The following is a 21,657-nucleotide window of genomic DNA, read 5'->3' as shown; positions in this document are numbered from 1 at the left end:
AATCTGGCTGTCACGCTCAGCTGCGGTAAAGTATCTTGCTTACAAACGAACTCAAATCCTGCACTGTAATACAAAGTCTCTGTAACGTAGTAACTCTGCGATTGCAACAGCAAGCAAGGTCCAAATTAATCTCAATGCATGGACCAGAGCACGTCGCTCGTACTAGCAGCCCTCAGGGAGAGTACCCTGTCCTGTATTATTGTCGGCCGGTGGATCGATCATCGATGGTGTGGCGGAGGAGGACATACAGCGCGATCTGCCCATTCCATTCTTCAGGTCCCAGGCACTGACCCCTCGATCGCCCATATGGCCATATGGGGTTCAATTCGGCCTGGAAAAAGCTTGGTGTATGTAATAACTGAAGACGGTGGTTGTGCGCGTACGTCGCACCAACATTGCATCTGCAATTGCTGGGGTTAGTTGCTGTATGCATACTTCTGCTATCGGAAAACTGACGAGTGGAATGCAACTCCAGCAAGAGCTGTATCTCTTTTCATTCTTCAGCATACTCTATGCTTGGTTTGCTCTCTGAAAATTGTACAAGTGACTGACTGTGATGTCAAAACTCTGTATGCGACGTTCTGTTCTGTCCGAGTAAGACCGGGGCTAGCTCGGCACTATAACTCTAAACAAAAAGTGACTGTGATGTTGAAACAAGAGCTACTGCCCGTAGCAGGCACGGTTAGCTGGTTAACAGCCTTGTTCCATTTTCAGATACCACAGTCCGCAACTGGCAGTTAGGATGGGCACAGTCAGAAGCCGGGCTCTAGAATTGCGCAAAATGCTCCTCCCATGCCTCTGTACCATTTGCTGTTCGCCTGTTCGGTAAGCCATCACGCGTGATATATAAACGGTTGGGAGAGTGATCAGTAAGCCAGAGGAGGGGAGAGTGACCACTAGTACTAGCGAGTAGCAGTGTCACTAGTGCAGTGTACACAGTTGTGGCTCCCTGTCACACTGGTCTGGTGCTTCCTCCACAACGTTTCAGTGAGGCACCGTCGCGTTGCTGCTCGGTCGCTGCCCCCATTTCATTCCTCCTCATAAATGCGAGCGCACCTCGCTCTCTCTCCTCTCCCTTTTCCCCGTCCCTCTCTCTCTCTCTTCCTGTCCTCGCCTGGAAGCCATTCCATCTCTCTCCTGCGGCTGCGGCCTTCCCTCCATCTCAAAGCCGCAGCACTCAGCAGGAGTTGCGATTCCTCTTGCTGCCGACAGAGGTGCTCCACGGCCGAACCCTAAGCCCGCACGCATTCCCTGTGCTCCCAGCGTGCTGGCAGTCGCCGGCTCGCCGCGGAGGTAATCCGTCTCCTCCTCGCTGCTGCTGCTGCTGCTGCTGCTGCTGCTACTCCGTCTCTGCATTTATACACCTGTTCTAAGCTTCGATTTCGAGATTTGGGTTGCTTTTCTGGTGTGCTAATCCTTTGAGGTCACTCTGCGGGATGCGCATTAGCTTAGCTAGGCGATTCCCCTCTGAAAATTTTCTCGTCTTTTAGGCAATTTTCTTCCCATAGGCGGAGGGAATGTAAGCATCTTTTTTTTTGGGTTGGATTTTAGGGGAAATCAGGGGTTTTTACATGTGTTGGTTTTCGACTGTTCACATCCAGTCCATCTTGGTAGTGTGTTTTGTTGTTATTAAAACACTGGAGTCAAAAGCGAACGCTCTGGATTATGCCTTACATTTCGAGTTTCACTTGTACCTGGCATGCCAAATTCCCAATTAACTAATGGAACCGTACCATTTTCTCTCTCTCGTGTACTACTAGTTTCTATTTGACGAGGTTTCCGACAAGGAAAAGTCACTTCTTTGCCTGTCCTTCCTAAATTCGACATTTCTTTTACTCGTAGTCAGTAGTCAGTACAGCCGAAATCTACACAATTCCGCACTAGGCAATCTCACGATTTTACCTGAGCTGGGGTCGGTGGTTCCCCACTTCATGCTCGCATCAGCGGTGTTTTGCTCTCAGTTAATCTGGTTGATAGCCATCTGAGGCGAATTTGGTTGGTAGCACCGACGGGCGACGTGCTTGCTGTTTCCGGCGTTTCACCTAAACTGGAATATACTTCTGCACTAATGCTGCGTTTGGCGCCAAACGACATACTAGGGTGCTAGTAACATACATCCATAATATTTCGCTAACTTCATTCTTTCCTTTCAGCCTTGTCATTTTAGTTAGCTTGAAATGGACAAAAGTTAGATCTTCGTTGAGTTCCCTCTCTTGTATCCTCGTGTGGTGGATCTAGTGGTAACTGCCATCAGTAAACAGTAGCTTCTATGATATTATTAATTTCCTGTAGCATGTTCCTCCTATTGCTTATAATTGACTCAAAATAAAATAAGCTCCACTTGAGCTATAAATTTAATCTCGTACCCTCGAATCGCCTGCGGTCAATCTTGGTTTTCGCTCTTGGAGTTAGAAGCCACCACTTGAAAAATGTGTGGATCCTTGCAAACAACTACTAGGTGTTGAGCTTGGACTTTCGAGCAACTTTTTGCTCGCTGGTCACTTGCTGGCCCGATTAAGGAATTGTTTCATCTCAGGGTCTCTTTAAGTGGAGGTGAAGTAACTCTGTGCTGTTCTAGAATCTAGATCTTGTAATCCGTAAACAATGTGGTAAAATCTCCGCTCACATTGGCATGTGCACTAGTTTCCCTGACAATGGCAGCTTCCTGAGTTCCCATTAGAAAATTACTAGGCTAGATTATCATAAGCTTTGCCTTTGTTTCTTTCTCTTTTGTTTCACCTTTTTTTAGTGGCTCTTTGATAAAATTATCCTTTTTATGCGATCACTGCCTTATTTGAAGAATCTTTTGTGAGATAGTAAGGCTGCTCCATGTTGGTTCTAATAGCGCATAAAGTTGCTGGCTCGCTGCATGATGGTATGTTTGTTGATATTGTTGCACGTCAGTGTAAGAATGCATTGCCTGATAACCTGAGTCTATGCCTGTCTATGCTAAACTTACCTTAGTCTTTTCATGTGAACAAGTAATAAAATTAAATACATGATGTGACATGCTCATCTTTGTGTACGCTATGATGTGTTCAACTTTGTTCTTGTTCCCTCTTTTCCTCTTACTTTGTTGATGCTTTGAACTTTTGTATGCTGACCGGATGATTTCACTTTTTCTCCCTTCTTTCCCTTTATTTGCTTTATGTCCATGGTTTTAGAGGCCATGTTATTTTTTATTGCTTTTTATTTTATTGGGTTCCATGCTTCCATCTATGAAGAAGGGTTTCATGCCTCTTGTGTTTATTAACTGCTAATTTGATTCTCTTGTTCTCAATGTCGCCGCACAGCCCAGTAAAATGCTCAGCTGTGGCGCACCTGGGGAGATACTAGAATCAAGCTTGTCATAAAAATTTCTTGATGGCTCATAATAGTGCATACTGCATACAGAGTTCTCACCTTTGCACGCATTCTGTAGTAAACCAGTGAATAAGGAAAATCCATTGGTTGGAATCAGAACTCTGTAATCATTAGACATTGATGGGAACTTCTTCTTTTTCAAAGTGTCTTGGTCAGTGTCATGAGTCACTTGCTGGAAAGGAAAGTCTATTGTGCTGCCCCACGGCGGTGTGCAGGCGTGCATCGCTTTTGCATAAGAAGACATGTTTTCACTCTGGGTCATGGACTATACAGACATTTGACATATCTATCTAATGATTGCCATTGTGTGTTTGGGTGTCTTCTGATAAAGAAAACATGGGTGCTTTTGAAATTCTAGTGTCAGTATGCTAGCATTTATCACTGATTGTGTGCTATTTTGATTGAACAGGGTTGTTTACTGCCTCATATACAATTAATATGCTGCTCAATTAATTTGCCCTTTGGAGATCATCATATGGGTTACCTCAATCTTAGGAGCTCTTTCCATATTCTGCTCTCAATACAGTTGCTGCTATCATTGTTCAACCCCTTAGTTGTCGCGGACTTGGCCTCCGAGAAGCAAGCGCTTCTGGACTTTATCTCTGCAGTCTCTCATGTAAACAAGCTTAACTGGGATAAAAATACATCATCTTGTTCATGGCATGGTGTAAAATGCTCAGCAGATCAGTCACACGTTTTTGAATTGAGGGTACCAGCTGCTGGTCTCATTGGAACAATTCCTCCAAACACTCTTGGAAAGCTTGATTCCCTCCAAGTATTGAGCCTGCGGTCTAATCGTTTAACGGGAAGTCTTCCATCTGATGTGGCCTCACTTCCTTCTTTACATTCCATATACCTACAGCACAATGAATTTTCAGGACCGTTGCCTTCTTCCTTCAGTCCTAACCTCAGTGTTATAGACCTCTCCTACAATTCCTTCACAGGAGAAGTTCCTGCAAGTTTACAAAAGCTGACTCAGTTAACTGCACTAAATTTACAAGATAATTCTTTCTCTGGATCCATCCCTGACCTCAAGCTTCCAAGTCTGAAGCTATTAAATCTGAGCAACAATGAGCTGGAAGGGCCAATTCCTCGTTCCCTCCAGACATTTCCAAATGATTCTTTCTCAGGGAATCCTGGACTGTGCGGGCTACCTCTACCTGAATGCTCGGTTCCTTCACCAGCACCCTCACCCGAGTCATCTTTATCGCCACAATCGCCACCTTTGCCACATCATGAGAAGAAACTAGGCACAGGTGTCATAATTGCAATTGCTGTTGGTGGATTTGCATTGGTGATGCTAGTTGTGGTTGTATTGGTTGTGTGCTTTTCAAAGAGGAAAGGCAAGGATGAGAGTGATGTGGAGTCCAAGGGTAAGGGTACAGTCACCAGGAGTGAGAAGCCGAAGCAAGAATTCAGTAGTGGTGTCCAAATTGCTGAGAAGAACAAGTTGGTTTTCTTGGAAGGCTGCACCTATAGCTTTGACTTGGAGGATCTACTGAGAGCTTCTGCAGAAGTCCTTGGCAAGGGAAGTTATGGAACTGCTTACAAAGCTATACTTGAGGATGGTACTGTGGTGGTAGTCAAGAGACTAAAAGATGTTGTGGCAGGGAAAAGAGAGTTTGAGCAGCAGATGGAGCTCATTGGGAGGTTGGGCAAACATGCCAACCTAGTCCCACTTCGTGCATACTACTATTCCAAAGACGAGAAGCTTATTGTCTACGATTATATTGACACTGGCAGTGTTTCAGCCATGTTGCATGGTATGCTTTTTAACTGCTACATTCTTATCTCCTGTAGATGTTTTTTTTTATTGATACCCAAATTTAATAACATATTTAGAGGCCAGCAGTCCTGAAAGTGTCAACCTCTGACAGCATGCTTAGCATGGAATCACATAACTTGCTATGTCCATGTCATGTTATATAATAGTTCTCTCAATTTGATATATACATTTAAAAGTTAGTGTCGTTGACCAATATAGTTGGAAAGAAGGCTCACCTTCATATATATGTAATTCGTCCACTTCCCTGAATGCTGAAGCTGCATTTTTCTTGCTTTTTACATACAGATAACTGAGGCATCAGTTTGTTTTGTTGATAGTATTTCTTACTGAATTGGTTGCTCAACAGGTATCAGGGGTGTTACTGAGAAGACACCATTAGATTGGAATTCCAGGGTGAAGATCATCCTTGGAACAGCATATGGAATTTCTCACATACATGCAGAAGGTGGCGCAAAGCTCACCCATGGCAATGTCAAGTCAACTAATGTCCTCGTAGACCAAGATCACAATGCTTCTGTTTCAGACTATGGCCTTAGCACTCTGATGAGCGTGCCGGTCAACGCATCTCGCGTTGTGGTCGGTTACCGCGCTCCAGAGACAGTCGAGAACCGCAAGATCACCCAGAAGTCGGATGTCTACAGCTTCGGCGTCCTCCTCATGGAAATGCTCACAGGGAAAGCGCCGCTTCAGACCCAAGGGAAGGATGATGTTGTCGACCTCCCGAGATGGGTGCACTCTGTGGTCCGGGAGGAGTGGACTGCTGAGGTGTTCGATGTGGAGCTGATGAAGCAGCAGAACATTGAAGAGGAGCTGGTCCAGATGCTCCAGATAGCAATGGCATGCACGGCAAGGTCGCCTGACCGGCGCCCGACCATGGAGGAAGTGATCCGGATGATGGAGGGGCTCCGGCAGTCCGCCTCGGAGAGCCGAGCATCCTCTGATGAAAAACCCAAGGATTCCAACAACCCACCATCTGTTTAATTGTACGCGGTGCAGCTCCCTGCTTCACCAATTGCTTCCAGTTGCAGCTCATTGGATTTGTTTAGCTAATTTGTGACTGAGTTCATGTAAACCATTGTTGACATCAGGTGCATTCAGCCTCAGAAAAGAAAAACTGAGCTTTCTCATTGAAAGATTTCAACTTTGTATCTTGGCGAGTGTAGAATTTTTCCGCTGGAAAATTGATTCGCTAGACTTGTTCCATGTCATTGTGCTGCTCTCACTCGAGACTGCAAACTTCTTTTAGTGAAGCATTCGACAAACGCCTCTGGATTGTGACTACAGAGCAATCAGCGCCGCTCCACAATGGCGCCGCTGGCGCTGGGAAGGGGAAACTATGCACTGCGTTCGATCCGAAACAAACGGCTCAGATTTACTTGTCGGTGAGAAGTTTTCAGTAAAGACCCCCGAGGTAACAACAGGACATTGAGCGAGATCCGTCCGATCGAGGTCAAGCGGCTGGATTAATAAGGAGATGGACGTTTTGCGCATATAACCCTAGCGTCTCCAAAGAGGCCATGTTTAGTTCCCACCCCGTAAACGCAAAAACGCAAAATTTTATGAAAGAATCTTACTAATTTAAAATACTAAATGAAGTCTATTTATAAATTTTTTTGTATGGATGAGCTGTAAATCGCAAGACGAATCTAATGAGCCTACTTAATCCATGATTTGCAACAGTAATGCTACAGTAACCATCCGCTAATTATTAATTAATCATAAATTAATTAGCATCATTAGATTCGTCTCACGATTTACAAACCATCTGTATAAAAAGTTTTGTAAATAGATTTCATTTAGTACTTCAAATTAGTAAGATTCTTTTGCAAAAAGAACTAAACACGGCCTAACGCAGTAGAAAAGATAAGCGAGAGCATCCTGAGGAAAACCCTAACCCGAAGCCCCACGCCGCCGTCGCCGCCGCCGCAGTCTCTTTCTCGCTCGCGCGCGCTCTCCGCCTGTAAGAACTCCTACGAGCATGTCGCGCCGACCGAATCGAGCCAGCGCCCCCGCGTTCGATCTGACCCGCTTCGTGCTGTTGCAGCAATCGGAGCGCTCGGTTCGAGGAAGAGCCTCTCGGGGTCGGGGTGAAGGCGAGCGCCTCAGCCATGGCGGACGAGGAGCACGCGGAGAAGAAGGAGGAGGTCCCGGAGGTGAGCAGCTTGGCTCTTTCTCCGTCTCTGCACTGATCGACACGGGCGGTGCCTGTTGGCTCTAGTGTGGTTCGGCTAGACTTGATGCGACGTAGTCCGAACTAGGGCTTGCTAATTGTTGTGGATTGGATTTGAGGGTCTGTTGGGCTTGTTTTTGCGTACCTGGACCTAATGGGGTCGATGTATTTGGAGTACCCTTGGTGTGGTATCATCGATTAGGAGGGGCTTCGTGGATGCAGCCTTTCGATTCAAATCGTGTAGCAGACATTGGGGCTGTTCAAGCCCTCAAGTTGTGACCCTAGGGGTTATATTTGCACCTACAGCAACAGCAAATTTACCTGAAATCATGTAGTTATTAGAAATGAAGTTGGCAAGGCTGTGGGATATTAATTAATTGCAAAATCGAATGACGAGGCGTGTTGTTGCTTGGTTTAGATGCTCATGCTCAAGGATAGGATTTCATTTGGGTTAGTTTGTTACTCAGGGTTGTATCGAACTTGTCTAAGTACAGAATCCACAACCCTCTTTTTTTGTACACACTTGGTCGATTAATTATGGCTTGATGCTTGTCCTCATTTTTTGGTTATGACCACATGTTTATTTACCAATTTTTCCATGTACAACAGCTTTCCCCCTTTGATCCAACCAAGAAGAAGAAAAAGAAGAAGGTTGTCATCCAAGATCCTTCTGATGAAGTGGACAAGCTGGCTGAGAAGACAGAAAGCTTGACAGGTATGTAATTCCTGCAACAAAGTCGGTTGGTGATTCATTGGGATATTTTCATTACCGCACTTCTTGTTATTCATCAGTCACAGAACCTGCTGAACTCAATTTCACTGGGATGAAGAAGAAGAAGAAGAAGCAGGTTAGGTTTTGGACTCTTGAGGCTCGATTGTGCAATTTATGAGCAGCAGCAAATGAATGGCGTTCCATTTATCCATCCTGCAAATTTTCAGGTGGATCTTGATTCATCTCTTGCTGACCTTGGAGATGGGGAGGAAGCCCAAGGTGTGTTCCATTTGTTATTAATTTAAACCTTGCTCTTGTTGACTCCTTTTGCAATATCTGAGTCCCTATTCTTTAGATGATCAAGCTGATGAGGAACAAGGGGAAGGCATTGTGCTTGGAGGTGGCCCTAGATACCCTTGGGAGGGAACTGATAGGGATTACAAATATGAAGAGGTACTTAAATATTTTTCTGCCAATTCTATTTTCTATCTAAACATGGATCTCTGTGCATTATTATTAATAAACACAAGATTATTCGATAGTCTTTTGGTGGAATATGTTAAGCGATTTTCCATAGCTTTACATCCAGGATAGATTTGAGGTTCGGATGTTTCGTGATATTAGAATCACGTTGTTTTCACTTTTTTTTTGATGGCTTGTTTTCACTTTCTTTTTGGTGGCTTGTTTTCACTTTCTGACCTGTGTGCTTTTGGCATCTGTTGCTTTGGGAGCATAAAACATGCATCATTCTTTGCTATTAATTTTGATTACATTTTCCCGCTGTTGCTTTCCCATACATAATTAGCTTGGGTGAATCAAATTACTAAGTGTCGCGCTACCTACTTACTCGTGAAATTTTGCATTGGTTATTTCTTTGCAGCTCCTGGACAGAGTGTTCAACATCCTTCGTGAGAACAACCCAGATCTTGCTGGGGACAGGCGTAGAACAGTTATGAGGCCACCTCAGGTTCTTAGGGAGGGAACAAAGAAGACAGTTTTTGTTAATTTTATGGACTTGTGTAAAACGTGAGTTTCAGCATCACTTTGATTGCTTATTTTTAACTGATACTTTATCGAGTCAACCTTCTGAAGTGCTCTTTCCAGTTGATAAGATATTTATTCACTCCCTTTAAATTGTGTCTCCAGGATGCATAGGCAACCTGAGCATGTGATGATGTTTTTGCTCGCTGAAATGGGAACAAGTGGATCACTTGATGGGCAGCAAAGGTTGGTGATTAAAGGAAGATTTGCTCCCAAAAACTTCGAAGCAATCCTGAGGAGATACATTAGTAAGTTACCAGTTTGATTGTGTTGAACTGTTGATATGTGCAGTAAGTCTTTTCTGAACAGATGATTTTGACATTCCTTTTATTAGCATACCATCTGTATTGGTTTAGAAGAAATATGGTTTTTGTTTACTTGTTTTCCTGCAAGTTTCTCTAGTTTTCTGTACTCCATACCCTTATTTTACATCTTACATGATTTTACACCTTTTAGATGAGTATGTCATCTGCAATGGTTGCAAGAGCCCTGATACCATTCTATCCAAGGAGAATCGCCTGTTCTTCCTTCGTTGCGAGCAGGTAAAATGTCATGCAAAACCATGTAAAATTGTGGGGCCTGCAGTTTTGATCTTGATATATTTTCCATGGGCTGGGCACATTCAGTTACATCCAGTTTGCGCATGATTGTTGTTTGTGAACATTTCTCGCTCATGCCTTGGCAATATTTGTGTATGGTTCTGCACTTCTGCCAATGAAGAGTTGCAACTTTATTGCCTACATTGTTTGAAAGTCTGTGATAAGAATTGCAATTTCTGAGGCTTAAAAACAATTCCATAAATTCGTGCCATGCATTATCTGCTGTCGGCATTACCATCACTTATTTTTCTGTTATATTAATTTTTGCATGCTTTCTTTCTAAATGAAACAATTTTGTGCCAACTTTTTTGGTATACATAAATTTCCCCTCGTTTTTGTTCTATAATATAATCTGCTAGCCCTTTTGTGGTCCAGCCATGCTGTTGTAGCCTGTGATGAGTTGCAGAATCATTTGCCTACATTGTTTGAGTTAACATGATAGGATCTGCAAAATCTGAGTACCTTTTTTGTTGATCGTATTGGAAGATAAAATTTCAACCTTATCATTGTTGCATTTATTTTATTCCTATTTCACTTCCACATTACTTTGCAATTGTTAAACACTTCTAGTAGACACTTTGTCGAACCATCACGTGAGCATAGGGTCCTGCCAATGATGAGTTGCAACTTTATTGCCTACATTGTTTGACAAGTCTCTTGTGATAAGAAGTGCAATTACTGAGGCTTAAAACAAGGTCATGAATTTGTGGCATGCAGTATGTGCTCTCAGTTACTTGAGTTAAGAATCAAACATTTGCTGTGCTGAAATTAGTTATCTCATTATTGTGTACCGCTGTACTTTTGGCCTATGATGACTTGCAGAATTATTTGCCTACATTGTTTGAGTGATAGTATGATATTATCTGCAAATTTCTGAGGCTATCCTTCTTTTAAATCATTTTTAGACTTTATTGTTGTTACCCAAGATTTTTATCAGAAATCTGAATTAGCTGTTCTTTTACTATCTAGTGTGGATCTTCAAGGTCTGTTGCTCCAATCAAGGCTGGATTCGTTGCTCAAGTTGGTCGCCGGAAGGCCTGAACACAAAACAAAGCTTTGGATTGTTAGTCCTATGAGCTGCCATATGGTGTTAGAATTGAGCTCGTGCTCTGTTTTGGCGACTAATTTTGCACTGCGACCTTTGTGGCCGTGTCTTTCTTTTTCGTGTCATGTGAATGTGGCTGAGTAAATTTTTGATTATGTGGCTGGTTTTGGGGTCGTATCGATTTAACAACGGTGGGCTGCTGTGCAATGTTGAGCTACCTTTGTCATCGATGCCCATTGAGCCTGCATACACAGGTGGTTATTGAAAGGGATTTCACTGTTATATCATCATGTGCAACAGCTGGCGAGTGTAAAAGCTATTCTGACATGAACATTTGAACATCTAGTCACAGCAATCACAAACACGTGTATTTGACCATATTCTAACATCTAGATTAATCTTGAGATTGTAAGTTTATATCATAAAAAATTGTACATTAATAGAGTAATTGCTTGCCAAAAGTTTTATCCCAACGAAACAAAACGTGAGGAAGCATCGATTTTTCTTTGAAGTTAATATATTTTTTATAAAAAATCGCAGCTGTGTTATATTGTGTCTTGATAACAATTTTTTTTGGATGTTCTCGCTGTTTGGGTAACATTTGTTTTGAGAATCCCGTTGTCCCGTTGCATATAAAATTGAGCAAGCACGGAACCGCTCATCTCGTCACAAGGACGCTGAAAACTGTTGCTCGTCACTTTTGAAATGAAATGTTAAGTTACTAAAACTTCGTCAGCATTCGCTTCTCATTAACGCATTACACCTTTGAGCAAACTCTCGTACATTGTGATATATAAAAAAAACTGTCTGCCCCTAGTCCATGTTTACATGCAAATGGTACATGTTTGATATACAACACGCCACAGAATTACAGAGAACGTCTCTTTTGCGGATCATCGCAGAAGACACCCACTACCAAAATATCACTCGATCAAAATTGTACGCACATTTCCAATGCGCTAGCACCCTAGTCTTTCAGCCTAGAGCTCGATGGCTGCACCTCCTCAAGGATCGGCGCAGGCCTGACATAAGTGAACCCTGCGAAGTTGTTGTGCCCACCGCCAGCAGGGGTGGCCACCGGCGAGTCCAGCACGGGCGTCTTCGTCCAGCACTCGTCGAAGTTGGCAATGCAGGTCAGCCCAGCGACGTTAGGCCTGAAGCTTGGCTGGATCTGCCGGGCCTCCAGCTTCCTCCAGTTGATTGGTTTGAGCCACTTGTGGTTCTTTATCTCGTCGCTGCCTCTAGGGCCGCTGCCCAGCCGATTGTTGGGCTCCTTGTGCAGCAGCTAGAAAATGGCGGGGATTGAGAATTTCAGCTCAAATCAAGCTAATGCTTCTTCTGATTAAATGAACGATAGATCACGGGGAATGAAAGTAAAAGCTTACGCCTTTCAGGAGGGAATGAGCTTCACTTGACAAAAATGAAGGAAGCTTCAGTTTTTCTTTTACAATCTTCTGCTGAACTTTGTCCCTGTTCCCAACAAATGGGGGCTGCAACATGTTGCAAAGAGTATGAGTAATTAGCAAAGAAAGCAAACAAGATGGTAAAATCTGCCATGCAATACCTATCTTATGAGAAGCTCTGATGCAAACATGCAACTCACCTTGCCCGTAAGCATTTCGAAGAGGAGGATTCCCACGCTCCACCAGTCTGCAGCCTTATCATGCCCCCGGCCAAGAATAATTTCTGGGGCCATGTACTCAAGAGTGCCACACATCGAGTTTGATCTGGTATTTTCACAGAATTCCTTTGCAAGGCCAAAGTCAGTGAGCATGGCCTAGAAATGCAGGGCAAAGGAAGAGATGTCAGCAAATTGAGTAAGTGATGAAGATGTCGGTTGTCGTATGGGATTCTTACATGGCCATCGGCATCCAGAAGGATGTTTTCAGGCTTGAGATCCCTATGCATAATTCCATTGGCATGAAGATGCGCTACAGCAGATACAATTTCAGCTGTATAGATTCGTGCAAGCTCCTCCCTGATATTTAAAACCAGTTTAGTATCAGTACCATTGCTACTGCCTTTTGATAAACAAAACTACTAGCAAGAAATGGAAGATACCTAAATAATCCCTGCTTGTAGAGCTGAAAGAAAAGATGCCCCCCATTTACGAAGTCCAGGACAAGATAAAGTCGATATTTCGTCTGCATAGTTAGACCATTGCATAAAATTTATATTAGGATTTCACCAAACATAAACTCTTCTTCTGTACTGTGCATATGGCCATATGGGTGAGAATATACACAAAAAAAGTTACCTGAAATGAGTACCTCAGCTGCACTATGAAAGAGTGGTCTACTTTTGTCAATATATCCCTCTCGGCTTTCATATACTCAGCATGATTATTTTCCAGTATCTTATCCTTCCTCATAACTTTCATTGCATATATCTCCGAAGTATTTTTCTTTCTCACCTGAAATACTTTGCCAAATGCCCCTTGGCCAACAAGCTTCAAGATTTCAAAATCATCAAGCCCAACGCCCTCGTCCTCTGTTGTAGCATTATCAAACTCTTCATCGCTGAGCTGCCCTTGTTCCCCTTCCTTTTCTTCTGAGAGGCACTTTGCAAGTTCTGATGATCCCGCTGTTTTTCCTAGACTGCGCTTGCTAAGTCGCAAGGACCGGCTAACAAGTGATGTTGGACCGACAAGAGAATGGGATCGCTTGATGATGACAACAGGATCATTGTAAACCTCTTCATTGGACTCAGCAGTAGGTGCAGGGCTGTCTGGACCATGGCCACAAAGGTTTGTTGGTGTTTGGACTGGGGTGGAACCGAAAACATCAGAGAAATCATACTCCACACTTTCTGAGGAGACAACATCTGGGGGGCCCATTGGGAGAAGTATCTTGACTGGGCAGAGTTTGGGGCCCTGTGCGAGGGTTTCTGTCAGGGTGGAAGGCTGAGAAGAAACCATGTTTCAAAGGCTTAGCAACTCCTAGGAAAGGCTTTTGAACTAAGACTTCGGCCACAGTGAGGACTAAATTAGGCTTCCTCCACTGCGAATAGCCTTAAGCAAGTGGAAGCTTCCACCAGGAATTCCCAAGTATCCGGCAAAAAGGCAGAGAAAGAAGATGGTGCTGTTCACTGTCGAATAAGAGATGCTGGGTGCCAGTGCTTTCCCTGAACTCATGAAGCCGAAGCAGTCAATGCTGGACACAAAATGGACATTGGTTAGCTATCTTTCATACCAAGAGGACAATAAAGGAGAAGGAACTTGTACGGGGGAAATCTCAGACAGGGATACCCTGTCTGTTTCTGTCATTGGCTGTAACTCTAATAGAATTCTTTTGCGGAGAAAGCTACAAGTATGAAAGTTCATGGAACCACTTGTTTACCAGGATTTCTACATCCTCTGGCATTATGGACACATCCGATAACTTAAAAACAAAGTTGAATCTGAATGATGCTATAAATGCTAGAAGAAGCAAGCAAACTATCCAGCCAAAAATCTCCAGAAGTTGCAGTTAACCATTATAATATTGTGTCACAGCACAGGATTATGTGTGCCGTTTTACTGGAACATAAAAGCTCCAGTGCAGCAGTCAACAAGCAATGGGACAACTATGCAAATTACAGATTACAAATAATGAAGGTGTACTGTCAAGCATATGCTGAACATGTTCAATGTGCAAAGGGATTCTTATAATTCTGGTAATGTGAATTAACACAGCACCATGAACTGGAGCATAGCAAGGAAAGGAACCTACAGTTCCCAAAAATTAGCTCCAAAACTTGGAGAGCAGAGGCACACACATGTCCTGCATTTATTATATTATATATTATATATAGAAAGAAACAAATCATAAGATGTTTTGCTTTCTAACAAAGCAGAAGCAATGCCTATATTGTCTAAAAGTTTATCCCAGATCCTCGTATCCTAGTAACGTATGCCTGCCATCTAAGAATTCAACCAAGTCCTCCAGTCCTATCATCATGTTCACATTATCCTGTAGCAGGTAACAGTGTACCCAATTCAGAGTTTCGGATCCTGGCTGCCAACAAACTCTTAATTACGCCCAGCTCAGGTACCTGTGCGGGAAAAACATTGGCGCTCTAAGCCGAATAATCGGACGGTAGAAAATTAGTGGTCTCTTTGCCAGCTCATCCACATCGAAGAAATCGTAACGGTGGAAGCAATCAACCGCACCGAGGAGACAGCAGAGATTTGCAGCGGGAAACGGACTAGGTAACTGATGAATCGAGCAAGGAAACCGAACCGCAGCGACGGATTCGCTCCTTGTGCGCCTGCGCCTGCGCCTGCGGATCGCAGGGGATCTGTGCGCGTGGATTGAAGCCGACGAAAAGATATATACGGCACACAAGAGGGAGGAGAATTCTCGGATACCTTTCGCCGATGGGAGAGAGGGAGGGATAGCGACGATGCACCGGCGTTGATCCGTTGTGCTCGACGGGCGGCGAGGAGGGGAGCGCGGGGGCCTCGCCTCAGTGCGCGCGGACGATTTGGTTGGTACTTGGTGCCTTGGTGGTGGGGAGTGAGGCGTGCCGAGGAGCCGAGCAAGGAAGGGGAAAGCGGGTGCCTTGGCGCCTTGCCCTTGAGAATGAATTGGCGCACGTTGGGGTAGCACGGAAGCGAGCATAGTAGGCCCACAGGTCAGTGCTACTGGTGGGCCAGGGTCTACCCAGCCGCCAGGTCGTTTCCGTCTGGATCTGCTCGCGGGAGAAACACGTTGACCAATGACTAGCCTTGTCTCGTTTGATTTTAAGCAGTTGTCACATTGTATGTTGGCAATGTAATTCTAATAATATAAAATTAATTGTATAAATTACAATTAAAGTTTTAGATGAATCTATCAAGTACAATTAATACATAATCAGCGGATGATTATTGTAACAATCAGTGGTCAAATTATGAAGTAATTAGACTTAATAGACTTATGAAATTAGTTTTATAATAAATATATATTTAGTATTTGTAATTAATATTTAAACATGTGACGTGACTGAACTTATAACTTAAACTGAAGGAAATAAAACGAGCCATTAGCTTCCACGAGGTCGCTACCTGACGGAGGCAATGCTAGCTTCCGCCTTGATCGACAGGCTTAGCTTGTCGAAAACCCAAGCTCTTAGGCAATTTTGTTTTATGTTAAAAACACCTTGTGTGTCGTACGTATGTTGACAGATCGCATTCACTTGAGCATGAAAAACGTTTGGCGATCCGAGTAGCATAACCAACTACGGTCTGCTATACTCTGTATATATTATATTCGAGGAGAAGTCAGTCGTTGTCTCAAGCTGTTTATAGGATAGGAGAAGTGCGTTGCATATTCTTTTTGAAACAGCTTTTGTTGGAGTAAATGACTAAGCGAGTTGCCGCCTGTTTGTCTCGCTCGTCTGGGTAAAAGAATCTACGACATCGGTCGGCGGAGTCATCAACGCGACCTTGACCTATATAAAAAAGATTGATAATGACGAAAAGCACAATGTGGCGGAAGGCGAAAAGCTGAAAAAGGGCTTCTAGATCTCCTGTCGAGTAGGCGTCTGCAGATAAGGCTATCCACAATGGCAAGAGCAAGAGCAAATTTGCTCTTGCCTCGTTTCCCACGCCCTCTCTGTCTACAGTGCCAAACAGTGCATCTACAGTGCCAAACAGTAGATTTACTCCTCCATTTCCTCCTATCGCTGTGGACGGTCTAAGGGAAGAGCATGACTAATAGAGACGCCGATCGCGGGCTCGGACTTAGGTTTTAATGATTGCGGAACTCACTATTTGAGCCGGCGCGTCCTCAGATGTCCGCTCTACCTTTTCTCACTTGGTTCACGTAGACTTTGAGTCGATTATCCGCCACCCATTATAGTCGCTCTAAGTGCACGCCGCCCCGTCCGGGCGCGGCCGCGGTCACACGTGGGACGGGCGGCCGGCCGACGATGATCTCGTAACTCGCTGGCGTTGCTGTCGCCAGTCGCCGGCGTTTGACCTGCGCCACCGACTTACCGCCAGCTGGGAATGGCCTTTTCCGTTCCGTATTTATTGGGGCCAGGTCATCAGATCGATCTCATCCGTACAGTACAGTACAGTACCGTACAGGGGGGCTTCGGCTTCGGCCGCGGGCATGGCCATGTTCTACTACTTCGGGGGTTGTGGGGCTGGGGCAAAGCGAAGCAGGCGAGCGTGCAGAAATACTAGTATCGACGAGGACATTCTCGAGTCGAGCGAGGTAGTGGGTTCAGGTGAAGATACTCTCGATCAATTCGCTCGCACTCTGGTCTACTGCGACATCTGATTTTTTTTTTTGCCTAAAAATAAACAACGGGCCGCGCCGCGCCGCCCTTGGGCCTTGGGTTGATTGATGAGGGCCTCCGCTTTACGCCACGCTGCGACACGAGCTAATCATGTTCATGCCTTTCGGGATCGCCTAATCTGGTTGCGGTGTGCGGTGTGCCCCCCCACCCCAATTCGAAGGAAACCTCAACACCTGCGCCGTGCCTACCTCGCCGGGGCCGGGGCCGGGGCCGGCAGGCGCCTTTGGGCCTGATTGGTTTCTGCCCCACCAGAGCCTGGCTCGCACCTCGCGTGCAGGCTGCCGCTGACCAGGCTTGCCGCATGCAGCAGCAGTTTGTTTGGTTCCCGTACGCGTTGAGCCAGTCTAGTTAGAGATTGTGTTTGGTTACCTGTTCGACTAGCAGCCAATCTCATTTTCTTGCCTACTCTCGCTTGCTAGTGCACCCACCTCGCACCATGGAGCCTGGCTCCGCGGATACGCTCGATTTTCCCGTATCTGCGCAGCCAGGCTGAGAGAGACGTTTTGCACCGCATGAGCCAGGGTCAAAGGGTAATTCAAGCAACCAATCATTTGACCATTGCATCCCACGGGCCAGGCTGAGCTTGCATACAGGGAACCAATCGCACCCTTTCTTTCCCCTTCTTTCTCCACCCAGGGGCCAGGACGCGTGGCCGCCGTGAACGCGACCCGCCCCAACCCCGGGCCAGTCAAGAAGCCGTGTCAGCTGCTGCGCTGTGCGCCGGTGCCCCCCGGGGAAAACGCGCCAGTCAGCAGGCCACCACGCTGGCATCCAGAAGGGATTCGGTTCCTATCCTACGTGCGCGGGCGGGGGATGACGACGCGGTGGCATGCGCGACTGGCGTCGGCGACACGGCCTCGGGGGCGACCTGGCCCGACCCAGACCCAGGCAAGCCAATCCCAGACCACTCACTCCTTGTCGTTGAAGCGGTCGCCCGCGCCGCGCCGCACCGCACCCTTCCCTTCCTCGCTGCCTCCTCCCCTCTTCTCCTCCGTTCCGCGTATAAATATTTGCCGAGCACGCGCCATCGTTTTTCATGAGCTCAGCTCAGCTCCTCCTCTTTTTCTATTGCTTCCTCCCTCCCTCCCTCCCTCCCCTTCCCTTGGGAACGCGCAGGGCAACCGCAACTACAGAGAGACTACTTTACTTGAAGCCCGGCCTCTGCCTCTACTACCTAGTATAATATATATAGCGGAGGAGCCAGCCACGGGATTTTGATTTGGATTCGGAGGAGCAGTTAAGCTCAAGCTTGGGGGCAGGGAGGGACGGACGACAAGGCCCGCCCGCCCGCCACCACCAACCAGGGCCAACAAGAAGCGTCTGGAGACGACGGCAAGAGGAATTGGGGAAAGGCCACGGCCAAAGCAGAGGTGAGTGCGCGGCTCTGTTCCCATCCCATGCTCCGCTTTCTTCTTTTTCTCTTGCTCTGCTTGTTTCCTGCATGCTTCAGACCGCGATTCCCTTGTCGAATGTTCTGGGATCTCACTTTCGTTAATTCCTTCCATGGATGCATGCAGTGCGAGGCAGTGAATTCGGGGAATTTTGTTGAAATGCTCATGAGTCTTGTATTTCTACCCCTTTGCCTTGGCTGTTGCCTCTTCTGCCCAAACACAGGCAGTTCCTCTCTTCTCTTGGAATTTTGTGCAACCTAACTGAAATGACTAGAGTACTGCTGGACTACTAGTGGGACTTTCTTTTATTTTACTATCCTCTTTAGTAGTAGTACTAAAATAGGAGTAATGAGCCTTTTAGTTGTTTGCCCAAAGAAAAAGAACAGTTCAAACGTTTCCTGAAAAAAAAAAGAGTTCAAACATAGGGGTCGCTTTTACTCCATCATGCTTACCGTTCTTTCTACGCCATCATTCGCACTCAACGACTCAGACTTCGGTTTCCTGATTTCGTCTGTCTCTTATCAATTACAAGGTCCAAAATTACTAGATGTCAACAGAATACTCATGTGTTCCCCTGTTATCTTTTGGACACCGCAGGCAGCCTTCTCCGATCATCGACAGCTCCTGATGTCCTGGGAGCCTCTCGGCTCATGGAAAATTCAGACACCAGGCCGGTTCGCCGTGTGAGATGCCCGAGGTGCCTCTGCGTTCTTGAGGAACCCGGCGCACCCGTCTACCAATGCGGTGGATGCGGCACTAGCCTTCGAGGTAATTTCAGGTTCAGCTCTTGTTTCGATCGCGTGCATTTGGATGCTTGGTCACACTGCAGATTTCTGATGGGTTCTCCTGTGTGCGCTCGTACAGCCAAAAACCGCATCGGCGACACAGCCAAAGGGGCTTCGCCTTCAAGGAGTGAGCGGCTGCCTCCTCAGAGCAGACACTTGGACTCCACTGACGTCGCCAGCACCAGCAGGTCCCTTGATGCCACCACCAGCAGCAGGCACCGAGCCACCGACGCGACAAGCCGGCATGAGTTCGTGTCGGCGACGAGGCATGGTTCCGGTGATGTTGCCAGCACCAGCAGCACTCCCACTGTTACAAGTAGCAGGCGCCAAGGCACTCCCACGAGAAGCCAAGGCGAGTCCGCCCATCTTGTTGCGTCGGCGAGGAAGCACGATTCCGGGGATGTTGCCAGCACCAGCAGCAGCACTCCAGGTGCCGCAACCAGCAGGCGCCAAGGCGCTGACGCGACGAGCCGTCGCGAGTCCGGTGATCTCGTGGATCCTGTTTCTGAGCAAGTGGCGCTGATGGAGAAGAGGGGACATAATCAGAGTGCTGCAGCTCAGGTGGTCTCTTATAATTCTGAAGGTCGCAGACAAGGAGATGCTGGTGGTAGCGCCGATCGCAGTGCTACTTCGTCTCCCAAAGAGAACAAAATTGCTACTACTACTTCTGAAGTGAAGGATGATGATACAGAGAAGAGGATGAAACGCCAGGCTGAATCACCCGATGCTGCGAGAAAGAAACATTCAGGTGAAGCCACAGTGCAGCCGCAGCACAACCATCGCCAAGAGCTTGCACCGAAATCAACTCAAGCCCCATCTCGCCAGCAGGAGGTTCAAGCAGAAAACTTGGGGCCCCTGCGGAAGAAGATTATGAAGACGGTGGATGAGCTGAAAGGCGACCTCTCTGAACTTTTCAGTAAGTCCCCAGAGCTCATCAATCCAACGCCACGCGCGCGTCCTCCTCGTCTTCCCAAGCAACAAGGATACGTGTCTCGCGCGGCCGTGGCCCCAAGCCTCCATGCCAGAGCTCGTCATGCAGCAGCAGCAGCTGCTGCTGCTGCCGGCGGCGGCCACCGCCAAGCAGCCGTCGCTCCTCCGCGCGGCTTGCCGTCACGGCGGTACCGCCAGTGCAGAGCCGACCCGTGCGGCCACAACGCGGTGCAGCCAACAAGGTCGTGCCATCACGGTTGCTGCCGCCACCACGGCAAGCCGGAGTGCCGCAGCTGCCGCGGACACTGCTGCAGGCCCAGAACACAGCAGGAGCCACCATCATCAGCGCCGCGGAAGCCACAGGCAGGCAAGCGGCGCCTGCTGCCGCCCCGCAACCACTGCCGGCCGGTCCTCAAGGGCGCGCCCTTCATCATCTGCTCCAGCTGCTTCAAGCTTGTCCAGGTGCCCGCCGACTTCGCCGCCGTCTCCACCAAGACGGTGCGCAAGCTGCGGTGCGGCTCCTGCTCGACGGTCCTCTCCTACTCCTACAGGGACCCTGCCAGGAAGAAGGCTTACCTGCAGGACTCCCTCGTCGACCAGCTCAGCGCAGACGACGCTTCCTCCGAGCTGCAGGGCGGCCAAGGCCCGGACCCGTTCGCGCCGTTCGTCGACGGCTTCGGGCTGAGCAGCTACTCGACGGATGACGGGCAGGCGCTGCACGTCTCGAGGAACACGTCGTTCGACACCATCGACGGGACCAAAGGCGTGGGCAGGCTGCACCGGCTGATGGGCTACGGGTCGGCGAGCGAGCTGCTGCGCCACTCCCCTGACCTGTACGAGAGCTTCAGCGAGCGGACGACGCCTGACCTGGGGCACCACGACAGGAAAGGGAAAGGTGTTTGGGTCGACGACAACGACTACGACGTCGATGACTCGGATGAGGAGGACGGTGGCGCGCTGATGAAGAGATCAGCGGGGAGAGGCTTTGGTTGGCCGCTCCCAGCCACAGGGATGCCCGGCAAGGGGATCCCAGCACCGGGAGCCATCCGGATCAAGTGATAGCAGTAGCAGGGTAGGTATAGCCAGCCTCGTATATATTTTGTTGAGGGATAGAGGCTTTTGGAATTGGATTGCTCCACTTTTTTTTTCTTTTGGGTGTTAGAATTCTTATAGGTATATAGCTTTACCATTCATTTTAGGTGCAGTATTGGATTTATAGGCAGTTTGCTTGTCCATTTTTTTTCGAGCTTGAAAATGCTGTGCTAACGAATTGTAAATATCCAGCATTACGAATCTCCGAAAGAATGAGCATTAAGACATTGTTTGGGAACAAGAAAGCTGATTGCTAAAACATTGTAGTAATTTGAATCAAAATAATTTTTCTAATATAAATGAAACCAAAGAACTAAATATATGAATTTGTTGGATGACGTGAGAGTAAGACAAGCAAATAAATGTTCGCACACAGTATTTTCTTTGTGGAGAATTGAACTGTGCAAGGTTGAAGCGATAATACTTGCATAAAGGGATCCACTCGGTGCCGTCGAAATGCCACCGTATAAATTTTT

At 46.8% G+C, this 21,657-nt stretch overlaps 4 protein-coding genes and 4 non-coding genes across 9 annotated transcripts; 7 read left to right on the top strand and 1 right to left on the bottom strand.

Annotated features, from left to right (window-relative positions):
* Positions 1-1,057: 1,057 nt before the first annotated feature.
* Positions 1,058-6,330, top strand: LOC120694864 (probable inactive receptor kinase At5g58300). The gene is made up of 3 exons (XM_039978171.1): positions 1,058-1,293; positions 3,773-5,126; positions 5,496-6,330. The coding sequence occupies exons 2-3, from the start codon at positions 3,839-3,841 to the stop codon at positions 6,128-6,130; spliced, it is 1,923 nt and encodes a 640-aa protein (XP_039834105.1). The 5' UTR covers positions 1,058-1,293; positions 3,773-3,838; the 3' UTR covers positions 6,131-6,330.
* Positions 6,331-7,001: 671 nt separating this feature from the next.
* Positions 7,002-11,089, top strand: LOC120694863 (eukaryotic translation initiation factor 2 subunit beta-like). Of its 2 annotated transcripts, none has more exons than XM_039978170.1 (10): positions 7,002-7,109; positions 7,194-7,302; positions 7,929-8,034; positions 8,112-8,161; positions 8,256-8,310; positions 8,387-8,484; positions 8,912-9,057; positions 9,178-9,320; positions 9,529-9,614; positions 10,641-11,080. In XM_039978170.1, exons 2-10 carry the CDS (start codon positions 7,258-7,260, stop codon positions 10,710-10,712), a joined length of 801 nt encoding a protein of 266 aa, XP_039834104.1. In that variant the 5' UTR covers positions 7,002-7,109; positions 7,194-7,257; the 3' UTR covers positions 10,713-11,080. The 2 variants fall into 2 exon arrangements, with proteins under 2 accessions (XP_039834104.1, XP_039834103.1); XM_039978169.1 differs by having other exon boundaries at positions 7,018-7,109; positions 8,112-8,167; positions 8,259-8,310; positions 10,641-11,089.
* Positions 9,779-9,858, top strand: LOC120696337. The gene has a single exon (XR_005684114.1). It is a non-coding gene; the product is annotated as a small nucleolar RNA SNORD34 (small nucleolar RNA).
* Positions 10,057-10,136, top strand: LOC120696340. Its single transcript, XR_005684117.1, has one exon. It is a non-coding gene; the product is annotated as a small nucleolar RNA SNORD34 (small nucleolar RNA).
* LOC120696338 lies at positions 10,277-10,360 on the top strand. The gene has a single exon (XR_005684115.1). It is a non-coding gene; the product is annotated as a small nucleolar RNA SNORD34 (small nucleolar RNA).
* Positions 10,472-10,555, top strand: LOC120696339. The gene has a single exon (XR_005684116.1). It is a non-coding gene; the product is annotated as a small nucleolar RNA SNORD34 (small nucleolar RNA).
* Positions 11,090-11,434: 345 nt separating the features above from the next.
* Positions 11,435-15,282, bottom strand: LOC120694862 (serine/threonine-protein kinase AtPK2/AtPK19-like). Its single transcript, XM_039978168.1, has 7 exons — positions 15,065-15,282; positions 12,974-13,868; positions 12,778-12,860; positions 12,574-12,694; positions 12,320-12,493; positions 12,102-12,206; positions 11,435-12,001 (listed from the first exon to the last, which is right to left on the bottom strand). Exons 2-7 carry the CDS (start codon positions 13,631-13,633, stop codon positions 11,684-11,686), a joined length of 1,461 nt encoding a protein of 486 aa, XP_039834102.1. The 5' UTR covers positions 13,634-13,868; positions 15,065-15,282; the 3' UTR covers positions 11,435-11,683.
* A 2,656-nt stretch (positions 15,283-17,938) lies between these two features.
* LOC120694859 (protein ENHANCED DISEASE RESISTANCE 4-like) lies at positions 17,939-21,418 on the top strand. The gene is made up of 3 exons (XM_039978164.1): positions 17,939-18,353; positions 18,972-19,142; positions 19,239-21,418. Exons 2-3 carry the CDS (start codon positions 19,025-19,027, stop codon positions 21,146-21,148), a joined length of 2,028 nt encoding a protein of 675 aa, XP_039834098.1. The 5' UTR covers positions 17,939-18,353; positions 18,972-19,024; the 3' UTR covers positions 21,149-21,418.
* The last annotated feature ends 239 nt before the right edge of the window (positions 21,419-21,657 follow it).

Source organism: Panicum virgatum, chromosome 2K (assembly GCF_016808335.1).
Source record: "Panicum virgatum strain AP13 chromosome 2K, P.virgatum_v5, whole genome shotgun sequence".
Classification (NCBI taxonomy): Eukaryota; Viridiplantae; Streptophyta; class Magnoliopsida; order Poales; family Poaceae; genus Panicum; species Panicum virgatum.
This window is presented reverse-complemented; position numbering and strand designations above follow the sequence as displayed.